The sequence below is a fragment of the Trichechus manatus genome, unplaced genomic scaffold (genome assembly GCF_000243295.1).
Source record: "Trichechus manatus latirostris isolate Lorelei unplaced genomic scaffold, TriManLat1.0 scaffold00005, whole genome shotgun sequence".
NCBI lineage: Eukaryota > Metazoa > Chordata > Mammalia > Sirenia > Trichechidae > Trichechus > Trichechus manatus.
In genome coordinates, this window is record NW_004443941.1 from 1070180 (window position 1) to 1082232 (window position 12053).

At 37.3% G+C, this 12053-nt stretch overlaps 1 protein-coding gene across 1 annotated transcript in view; it reads left to right on the forward strand.

The window, feature by feature from the left end:
• Positions 1-12053, forward strand: part of USP34 (ubiquitin specific peptidase 34) — a 190491-nt gene that overhangs the window by 122330 nt on the left and 56108 nt on the right. The window contains 7 exon segments of the mRNA XM_023734886.1: positions 5817-6000; positions 6452-6612; positions 9261-9326; positions 10613-10759; positions 10846-10902; positions 10993-11070; positions 11448-11542. Coding sequence (XP_023590654.1) covers positions 5817-6000; positions 6452-6612; positions 9261-9326; positions 10613-10759; positions 10846-10902; positions 10993-11070; positions 11448-11542 — 788 coding nt within the window.

Here is a 12053-nt window from a genome sequence, read left to right on the forward strand (position 1 = left end):
CGAATGCCTTTTCTGTGTCAATTGAGATGATCATGTGATTCTTTTCTTTCCTTTTATTTATGTGGTGGATTACGTTGATTGATTTTCTAATGTTGAGCCATCCTTGCATACCTGGTATGAATCCTACTTGTTCTGGCTAATGTATTTTTGATTGGTGGGTTAGAAATGTTTACTTTATGATATTTTAAACTGCTGTATGTATTTTGATTTTATTTCTGGACTTTCTGTTTGATTCCATGGATCTGTGTATTCATGCACAGGTGTCAGATCTTAATTAGTGTAGATTTACAGGATCACTATGAGTTGGAATCGACTTGATGACACAGCACACATGTAGTTATTGATATCTTGTAAAGGTGCTCTACCTTCATTGTTCCTTTTCAGAACTTTCTGGCAGTTTATTTTTCCCCATAAACTTTAGAATCAGCTTGTCTGTTTATTTAAAAAGTTAAAATTCCATTGTTTTATTATTGGAAATGTGTTAATTTTATAGATTAATGTAGGGGAATTGATGTCCTTATGATATTGAAACTGCCTATACTAGAATAGGATATTTGTTCTTATTTACACAAGACTGACCTTCTTGTGTTCTTCAATTTAAAATTTTCTTGGTACACAATTTAGATTTTAAACAGTTCTTAATAAGTTTCTTCCTAGGAATTTTCTTTGTTGGTATTGTAAATAGAATCTTTGTTTTCTAATTAGTAGTTTATGTATAGGAAGGACTTTTGTGTATGAATTTATAGCCAGCAATCTTAAATTCATTTACTGTTTTTAGTTGTTTTTTTCAAGGTGCCCTCATGGTGCGCTGGTTAAGCACTTTGCTGCTAACGAAAAAGTCGGTGGGTTGAACCTGCCAGCTGTGCCATGGGAGAGAGATGTGGCAGTCTGCTTCTGTAAAGAAACCACATGGGGCAGTTGTGCTCTGTCCTGTGGGGTCGCTCTGAGTCATGATCGACTTGTGTTTTTTTCAGTTAGCTTTCATTTGTCTTTGGTATTGTCTTCGGTTTTCCGTTTTTGATTTATCACTGCAAGTAATTCCTCTTGTTTTTCAAGTCTTGCCTCTCTCTGTTCTTCTCCTTGTCCACTTTTGTCTAGAACCTTCAGAACAATTGAATGACATTCTTTATTGAGAAGGTTTTAATGTTTGTGTATGCAAACCTATGAATATTTTCCTCTTGGTTTTGGTGAGATGGGACAGCCTTAGAAGCTTTCGTTCAGGAGAGATGGATGACTGGTTTATGTCTTGAAATGTTGGCTCAGGTTCTGCGGGGAGAACTCGGTAGTGTGGCTGCAAGTGCCCACCGAGGAAGCTTCCGCAGTGGTTCAGAAAAGGGGTGATGGTGAGAAGTAGTTGGAGTTGGAATGTTCATTGAAGGAAGAGCACACAGGAGTTACGTTTGGATTGGATTGTGTGGTGCAAGAGAGATTAATCCAGAAAGATTTCTAAATCTTAAGCCTGAGGACATAAGGGAATGATAATGCCATTTACTAAGAATGGAAAAACTCAGGATAGAGTAGATTATAAGAAGAGTGAGGTTGAAATCAGGAGTTCTATCTTAGACATGTTAAATTTGAAATGTCGGTTATATATCCAGGTGGAAGTGTTTAAGGGAGTTGGTTACATTGTAGTATTAAGAAAAGTCTTCCTTATCTTTTTTGACTTGACTTTCCAATGAGTTCGACTTTATTTTCCGATTCAAGTAGATGTGTTATTTTTTCTCCATGACAGTCATTACTTTATTGGTTAAGTTTTTTTTTAATTCCATCTAGAATTTCTTTCAGTGTAAAGGACAGTAAAGTTTTTCTGTAAAGAGTCATATAGTAAGTATTTAGGCTTTTTGGGCCACATACAGTCCCTGTCATTATCACTCCCACCACAACCACCATTTATCCTCTTCTTCCTCCTTCCCCCCTTTTCTTCTTACCCTTTAAAAATATAAACGCCATTCTGATTTCTCCTACCTTGCACAGTATATAACAAATAGTTGTTAAACGAATGGATGATAAAGGCTCAGACCTGGTTCTTAGGAGTGATGATCTAACGGTGCCATTTGCTCAGGCTGTAGTTTGAGAACCTGCCTTTTGCAAAATCTGTACAAATAATGAATGGCTGCTCACGAATATTTATCATTCAGGGTAGAAAAAAGGTACCATCAGGGATATGGAAGCTTAAAAGGTTAATAGGTCAGATTGCATTGACATGATCAGGGAAAGCTTTGAAGAAGATACAGCTTTTGTGGTCGGTCAGGTTTTATAGGTAGAAAAACCAGAGAAACATTTAAGTTGTAGAAAAGAATATGAGTTAAAACTGAGACATAGGAAAGCTCTGGGTGTGTGCAGGAAATTGAGTAGTTAGTTTGGACTGATACGGAGAGAAATATGGCAGATTAAGTTTGGGAAGGTAGGTGGCCCTCTGTCATGGTTGCAGGAAATTATTTTTATATATGAAATGAAATAAAAACATTAATTTTTTTAATTGAAAAAGAGGAGCCTTGGATGTTTTTGATGAGTTGAGGAACATTAGCAACGTGCTTTAGCAAAATAAACCTGGGAGCAGATTGAGAGCAGCAGAGTACCCTGCGGTGGCGTTCAGGCCTCCCGCTCACAGACCCTAAAGGAATTTTGACGTCTCAGTGCCCTGTCAGACTTTTCAGTTGTTTTAAATCTCTAAATTTTTCAAGTTAAGTATTTTTAAAAGGCTATAACTACCAAGAGATTATGAATATTGATATTTTTAAAAAATAAGACTTATATTCCTATTTTAAAATTAAAATCCAGTAGATTTCAAGTACCATAGCAACTTTTACCTGCTGTCATGTTTTAAAATACATAAACCCCCCTGTCTGAAGTACTGCTTTGTTACATTTTCTTCTGAGGCCCCCACAGTATTTTCCTTCAACTCCCCACAGAATTTTGTTGTAAAATATTTTTGTTTTTGAACATCTTTTATTGTCTACCTGTCATATGTGTCGCTGCAACAAGAATATGTAAGTTGATAAAAATAGTTCAGTGACCACAGGTGTTATAAACATCTTCTGTATTGAATTATCATTAAATTGCACTTATTATTGGGGCACAGTTAATGAAAGCAACATAAATATACTTTAAATTTTGCTAAGTAAATATGAAGGGTTAAAAAATAAAATTTCGTTGAAATATATGTATTAATGAGAAGGATGGGCTTTTTAATTACTTCACGTAGTTGTGGGTCATGATTATTAAGCTAGGGGGATCATCGTTAATTCTTTCCTTTATGTTTCTGTAAATGTAAATTCTGAGAGACCTTATTCACAGAAGTTAGCGGGAATAGAAGTTTTTCTAAAACTATTTCATTTAATTCTTTGAATTCATTCCAAATTACGTCAAAATCATACTCTGTATGATCTGTCATCAGAAATTATTTTTCATGGTCTCTTAGGTAGTATTCTGAGTGGGTTTTTCATTCTGTGGAGTATACCAGAATGGCTGGACCGTGATTTATCAAGTGGATGTTAATATCTGTATTACTCTTTCACTTACAGTGACACCTGTGTTGCTGATAAACTCAGGGTAGGAAAATAAGAATATTGTTCGTTTCAGTACGCGTTTTTCCAACTCAGCATTTCTGATAAAATGCTTTTGTCTCATTATAGGCTTTAAATATATTTTTGTGAAAACCTAAATATCTTGGAGCTACAGATATTTAATCAGTGTATGGATCTAAACTGATCGGCAAAGTCAGTTCTTCGTTATTGAACTAGTTGATAAACAGTTTCGATTTTCTGTTTGAATGAGTTTGACTTTATTTTCCAATTGAAGTAAATGTGTTATTTTGCCTTGGTGACAGTCATCTACCCTCTGAATTCTAGACAGATAAGAGACGGTCTTACCGTCAGTTTGTCATCTGTATTAAGCCCCCTACTCACCTTCCATAGTTTTTACCCACATTGTGTTTGCTTTGCAAAGTCAGGATGAAGGCATTATGCATTCTTCAGCAATAGCTAGATGGAAGAGGTGAGGCCATAAATGGAAAAATAGTTGAAATGTCCTTCATTTGGTGCCTGTGTCAGGGGTTCCCGAGACCGCCCCCGGGTTTTATGATTGTCTAGAAGGACTCACAGGGCTCAGCATGTAGTTGTGCTCACAGGTTAGATTTATTACAGCAAAATAATACAAAACAAAACCAGCGAAAGGAAAAGGCGCACGGGGCAAAGTCTGGAGGGAAACAGGCGCACGCTTCCAAGACGCCTCTCCAGTGGAGGTGGCACAGGATGTGCTTTATTCCCCAGCAGCGAGCGTGACACAGGGACGCTGTCTTGAGCCTGGAGTCCGGGGTTCTTATCTGGGAGCTTCGTGTTAACATGCAGTGCCTGCGTGACTGATTACAGTCTCTGAAGCTCTAGACTCCCAGAAGGAAGGCGGGCGCTCAGCGTAAACTACACTGTTGGTACAGTGAGGCGCAGTGAACTGCTCTTATCATTTAGAGTAAGTGTTGTATTAGTGAAGGCAACTGTTTACCACTTGTTTCCAGACAACAGCCAGGGGTCACCTATGCGAGGAGGCCTGCTGAAGGATACAGTCAGTCCTGCTGTGTTAATAACGTTTCTGCACGTACCGTGAGAGGCTTACAGCCCAGAGCAATTACCATAGTAATATTTGGGATGGGCGCGGGAAATACCGTATTTTCACACAGATGACACACACCTTCTATGTTTGTTTGCCAACCGTGCCCTCCCCTTGCTAGGTATTTTTGTAAGCACGCTATGCTAATATTTTTTACAGCAACATGTTAAAAAAAAATTGGCATAGCAATGCTTACGAAAATACTTCGTGGGAGGAGAGCGCAGTTGGCAAACAAACAAAGCTAGAAGGCACACGTTACCTGCGTTAAAGTATGGTAACTGTCTCTGGTACAAGTTGCAAAGGACCAATTAGGAAAGAGCAAGTGGGAAAAATTACCCAGCAACCACTGTCTTGGGCAGATGTAAGAAAAGGCACACCTAGAATGAGAAACTAGGAATTGATTCCCTTAAAACAATTCAAGTCCCCGTGATAAACCTTGCACCTCAGGTTAAACCTCACTGGCACGGAGGTTAAGTGTATGGTGTCTTGCATCCTGTCTCTGGCACCTGCTACCTCTAGAGCTCTGGGCAAGTTTCTTGACATTCTGGCTTTTTGTTTGGGGGCCTTTGAGCAGTGCCTGGCACTTAAGTGCTCAGTGTGAGTACGTTGTTGCTGTGGCTGCTGCCGCTGTGTTATTATTAGAGTAAGAGAAGGAGAGACTTAAGTAAATGCAGAAATACCGATTCCTGTATGTTGGCAGTTGAGGAAGGAGTAATGAAGCCATAAGAAAAACTTTTGGTCCCGTAGTGGAATGGAAGGTAATAGCGTAGATACAGGATTTGTAAGAAGAGTTATTGGGTATTGAGAGGGGGAGTAAAAGATGGTCCCCACCCACTCCATTTTCTCTAAGAGAAATGAACATTGGGAAGACTTTTAGATGACGGTATATGGTGCTGCCTTAATTTGTAAACCAAAAAAAACAAACCAAACCTGTTGCAGTCAAGTCAGTTCTGACTCATAGCAACCCTTTAGGACAGAGTAGAACTGCTCCATAGGGTTTCCAGGGAGCGGCTGGGGGATTCGAACTGCTGATCTTTTGGTTAGCAGCCGAGCTCTTAGCCACTGCACCACCAAGCTTCCAGCTTTTAAACAGTCGTAGTAAATTGTTACATAATCCAGTTTGATCTGTGTAACTTACTCATTCTATTTTAAATGTAATTAACATCCAAGTTTAGATAACATACTTGATGTCTCTCTCTCTTTCTCTCTAGGAGTTTTTAAGAGATATCTTCAACTTGCTGTTTTTGTTGCCCAGTCTAAAAGATCGACAGCAGCCAAAGTGTAAATCGCACTCGTCCAGAGCCGCTGCTTATGACTTGTTAGTGGAGATGGTGAAGGGGTCCGTGGAGAACTACAGGCTGGTACACAACTGGGTGATGGCACAGCACATGCAGTGTGAGTGTTCTTCTCCCTCTCGTGTCTTCCAGGTTTGTGCAGAGAAACGCCGTTTTGGTGGCTATTGTTTAAAGAAGAAATTCACCCTTCACACACTTTATCATTATGTGCTGTTGTTGCTAGCATGTTACTGAAGTCAAAAAGTAAACATTTGTTTAAAAAAAAAAAAAAATCAGGTGGGAAGGACCTTTTATAGGTTATTTGAAATATTTTGGCATCTTTGATTGTAATAACTTAGTGCCAGGTAAAATCAAGTTTTGACAGTTCTGTGAATTTTTAGGGGATGATTTAGTTTTAGTGTATATTCTTACCTAATTTTAAAAATTATCGTGGATGCTGTTTCATGTGTGTAACTAGGTAGCTGATGGAAGTAGTGCCAACTGATAGAGCAAACTGTGTTATGTTTAATAGTTTGTTTGGGGGGCATCTTTTCCTCACTTTCTTTCAGCAGCTCATGCACCGTATAAATGGGACTACTGGCCCCACGAGGATGTCCGTGCCGAGTGTCGATTTGTTGGCCTGACTAACCTTGGAGCCACTTGTTACTTGGCTTCTACTATTCAGCAGCTTTACATGATACCTGAAGCAAGGCAGGCTGTCTTCACTGCGAAGGTATACTTTTCCTCACTTTAAAATTAAAACTGTAAAACCAAATGTTTTTGTTTTACTTATAAATCTTGATTATTTCAATTTAGAAAAATATTATTTGGGAATAGCATTTATGAATCAAAATTGAGATATAAAATTGGCTTACAAGATGAGCTAACACATGTATAATTATTTTCACATTTTAACAGATTACTCCTAACACTATTGTTTAATTTCTTTATTTTCCAAAGGAAAATGTTTGTGGAATATACACACTCATACCTCTTGCATTTTCAGTAAAAATAAGTACAGACTGTGATTACATAGAAAATAAACAAAGCCTGAGACAAAGTAGGAATTGTCACCAGGACCACGGAGCATGTTTCTGTGTATTTGTCCCAAAGTCAATGTAATGGCGGTCTCCTTGGTTTAAGGAAGCTTAAGCTCTGCGTCGTGTTAGTTTTGTTTACTTATTCTGTTTTCACTCTTCTTTATTTCTAGTCTGCCTTGTATTGCTGCTTTTACAATTTCCTGGCAAGCTTCCTTTGTGCTTGCACGTGGGTTTTTGTTTTCTTTGGTCATGTCACCTTAAGGTCTTGGCTTTTTTCCTGTAACAAAGTATCTTGATGCCTGAAATACTTTTTATTGAACCCCTAATATATTTAAGATACGTTTCAGGGTCTCCAGTTGATAATATACTCAAATGGGTTTGGGTTTTTGTCTTTAGTTATGTTGTTATTTTTGTTTATCATCTTCGTAGACTGTAACTAGAAGTAGTAGAAGATTTGACAGCACATGAGAATTTGCGTTACTTTGTAAGCTCGACGGGACCCATCTGCATAGTTTTACAAACTCAGTTTTTACCAAAGAAACGTGTTTTCATTGATTTTCTTTGTAGCTGGTGACTTGGCCATATTCTTGGTCTCTCTTCTTCCTACCCGTGATCACCTTTTAGCCATTGTCACTGTCAGAGATGAGAATGTAGCAACAGAAGGAACAGGCAGGGGTGCTCGTTGTGAGTAGGTCTCGTCTCAGTGGTATTCCTGGTTAAACACTAAAGTTAGATTCGTCTGTGCATAGAAAATTCTTAAAGAGCAGAATTTGACATTGAGCTTTGGGAACCACTCTAGTCAAATGGGCACTTGATAATTTAGATGAAAACTTCAATTAGTCCCTTTCGTGATGTTCACATTAAAGGAAGCTGTATGAAGCTATATGTATTTTTTTTTTAAAGTAGTAAATGCACATATGTATATAGAATATATTAGAAATTGCACATTAACTAAGTAAAATTTCCTTGCTTTTACTTTATTTTTAAAGAATTAAGGCCCTTTTGGTTTTCAGCCAGCTGGTGCTTTATTCTCCAGTAATAAAAGCATAAACCCAAGTTTTTATCCCTAGTTTTTATCCTATATGATTAATACTCTGCATCTATCAGATCTGTTACATTCCAAAAATATGTCATCTTATGTGATTATTCTCATATTTTCATGGACTGTTAGTCTTCCCATATACCAGGAGTATTCTGAAGCTATTCTTGCCAGTTTTGTTGATTCCCTTTATTCAATTCCTGTTGCACTTAATGTCGTAGAATTCTGTGGTAACTGTATGCTGTCTAGGCATCCTGGGTGGTGCAGACGGTCAGCTGCTCCACTGCCAGCTGAAAGGTCGGTGGCTTGAACCCACCCAGAGGTGCCACAGAAGAAAGACCTGGCGATCTACTTCTGAAAGATCTCAGCCTTGAAAACCCGATGGAGCACTGTTCTACTTACGTGAATTCACATCATGAGTGGGACTCAACTTGATGGCAACTAACAGTGTGTGCTATCGTGAACCGATACCTGTTTTAGTGTTTCTATCTTGTGTCCGCAATTTGATTTGAAGCTCCTAGAGAGCAGAACCATATTATTTGCACTCCCCCACGAAATTGACAGAAGTAACTACAGTATACTCCTGGCATATGGGAGGCTTAATATTCCATGAAAATATCCTTAAGAGTTCATGATAGGTAGAAATTTGTAATGGGTACAATGCCTGCTTCACAAGCTTATTTTAATACTTGAATGAGATAGGGTATATCTGTAAGTGCGTGATATGAATGTAGTCTCTCCTGTAAGACTAGTGTTCAGGACAAAGTCTCTAGAGTTAAGCCAGTTTTCTGAATCTGTTATTGACATTTTAACATTTGGAGGATTCTCAAAGATCTTGGCCAATGTTCCTCTTCGATGTTAAGGATTTACTGTTATAGAAAAACAAAGATATGAATGGGTGAGGGTGAGATATCATTTATTAATGTTTTATGTATTTTTTTTCTTTATCTGGATTTTAGTTGTGGTAAATAAAACTTTATTGCACACCTAAGACGTTTTCCATTCTTGCAAATCAGCATTGCACCAAATGATTATTGATCTGAAAGGCATTTTTTAAGATCTCGCTGTTTGTCTGTTTCCTGGCATAATAGTGACAGCTGTATTTATGTAATGAACAAAGTATTCCATTTTTTAAATTGCTATAATTACAAAAGAAAGACTAGAACGTGTCACTGTTTTTCCTACATATAGCTAAAATAATGAAAACAAATACAGTGTTAGACACATTTTATTGCTTTTCTGTGCTAAATATCTAATTTGTTATCAGTATGCTTTAATGGAAAGCTTTCTCCTGATTTTCAGTATTCAGAAGATATGAAGCACAAGACCACTCTTCTGGAGCTTCAGAAAATGTTTACATATTTAATGGTATGTCTGAAAATCGTGTGGAAAACAAAAGCTAAAAACATTAAATGGAGTCATTTGCACTGTCTGTCTGACTGTGTTCTTTTATTTTTCATGTTGAATTTGTTAGTTACTCAGTTCTTTGTCACAGTGACTTTTGTCAGTCACATCTCAGTCATCTGCTTTCTGTTACTTGTCCTGTGAAGAATCCCTGGTATCTAATCCTTTCTCCATCACCGCGTTACCCCCCTTTATGCCTAGAGCTTTCTGATTTCTGTTGGTCCCTCTGAATTCCTACTCCCCAGACTATAAAAGTGATGAGTCTTACACAGATAGCCGTGAAATCTTACAATATTACTCCCCTTCTTAAGATTCTTCAGTGATTTCTTCGTTATGAACAGAATTGTATTCAAGTTCATCAGAATGGCACATGTCCTCTGTCATTTAGCCCCACAGCCTTTCCTTTTATCCCTTTCTGTATTCATCCCTTCCTGTATTCAGCTTCACCCTGTAGCAACTAAAAGCCCTTTGAAGCCCGTCACCTGTTGCTTCCTAGCTTGTGAAGTTAGTGATGCTGCTCCTTTGCCTGTAACACTCATCTGTCCTCAGCATCCTTCTCCCTTTGCTTCCCGTTGTCCTTCAGGGTCAGCTTGGTTCTCCCCGCCTCTAGGAGACCGTAGCTGTCACAGACTTAACAGTGCTGCAGGTCACCATGCCTCTTTGTTGTTCCTGCCACATGTTATCAGTTACTGTCTCACCTGCTAAAAGATTGAGGGCAGACAGGTGTTATGTCCCATTTATCCCCTATTTTTCAGCTTCTAATACTTATTAAATAATAAGTGGTCTTTTAAACAAAACTAAAAGATTTGCTAGTTATTCCTTGATTCTTTTTTTAATCTCCTTTTAACAGAGTTGGAACATGCCATTTGAACTGACAAACACTAGTGTTTTAAAAGAAAGTTCAATCTGTAGAAAAATTTATTCAGTGCGCAAAGGTTTAATAATTTGTTTAACAATATGACTGTGAGTCCTTTGAAAACCAGATTCCTTCCTAGAAATACCTAGTCTTAGAGAAAATAAATTTCTAAGCATCTACTGACACCAGACCATTTAATTGAAAATTGCATGAAAACCGAACAAAAATGAAATACAAGAGGAGCATTTTAACATTTTCTTTGTAGATTACTGCCTGCATTTTTTTGTTGTTGTTCATTTATTTAAGAACTTAGTGATTTTTAAAAATTTTTTGACATTGAGAATTGTTTATTTTATTATAACCCTCTTTTTATTTTTTCACTTTTCCTTTACAGGAGAGTGAATGCAAAGCCTATAATCCTAGACCTTTCTGTAAAACATACACCATGGATAAGCAGCCGCTAAACACTGGGGAGCAGAAAGATATGACAGAGTTTTTTACTGATCTGATTACTAAAATTGAAGAAATGTCTCCAGAATTGGTTAGTACCTAGATACTGAAAAGTTTTTTTTTAATTTGTATAGATTTGCACACATTTTAACTGCTGACCTTTGTTTTATTTTAAAGAAAAATACAGTCAAAAGTTTGTTTGGAGGTGTAATTACAAACAATGTTGTTTCCTTGGTAAGTATTCTATCAGTTCATTGCTTTTCGGACACCTTAATTCATGTTTTAGCTTATTATTAACAATACTGATTTTTGACTATTGATCAGGATTGTGAGCATGTTAGTCAGACTGCTGAAGAGTTTTACACTGTGAGGTGCCAGGTGGCCGATATGAAGAACATTTATGTGAGTAATGCACACAACTTCTAGACTTTTTTACGCGTTGTAACTGTTTGCGTGTAGTAGGTGTATGTTTATGATCTTGAGTTAACTTTTTTTCTGTTTTCATCTTGCTGTGCTACTCAAATAGTTAACAGTAGACCACAGAGATAATTTTTACCCAATCAAAATTTAAATACTTGGCCCTTCAAATAATTCAGTAAGATTCTTAGAGCAACTTGTCAATATGAGAGGAACAAGTTTTTACTAAAATTAAGAGTTCACTTTGTTTTAAAAAATTACTTTTCATCTATACATTCTGCCCAAATTTTAATTACTGCCTTTTGTATGTTCGCATGCTGTTAGCAATTACATGAAACTTTTCAATGTGGCTTTATACACAGGAATCTCTTGATGAAGTTACTATTAAAGATACTTTAGAAGGTGACAACATGTATACTTGTTCTCATTGTGGAAAGAAAGTACGAGCCGAAAAGAGGTATGCTTTTGTAAAATGTAATTTTGATTGTTTGGATAAATCATCAAATGGATGAGGAAGATAAACTAGGAACAAATCAATTTTAAACTTTAATGAAATTATGTGATTACGGTTTAAAGTCAGCTGCTTGGATCTCAGTTTCATACAGAATCTTTTCATTCAGTTATTCAGTGAGTTATATATTTTGACATGTAATTGGTTGAAGACAGGGTTGGAATCACTGAACTTGCAGAAAGTTTAGTTCTTAGGGACAGAAACATGGACGTAAAGAAATGATCATTTTCATCATCATCTGTATCGACTTTTTAATGTCTAGTTGTAGTGACTTAAAAACCAAACCTGTTGGCCGTTGAGTCAATTCCAACTCATAGCGACCATATAGGACAGAGTAGAACTGCCCCATAGGGTTTCCAAGGAGCACCTGGTGGATTTGAACTGCCACCCTATTGGTTAGCAGCCCAACCCTTAACCACTGGGCCACCAGGGTTTCCTTTAGTGACTTAGATGATAA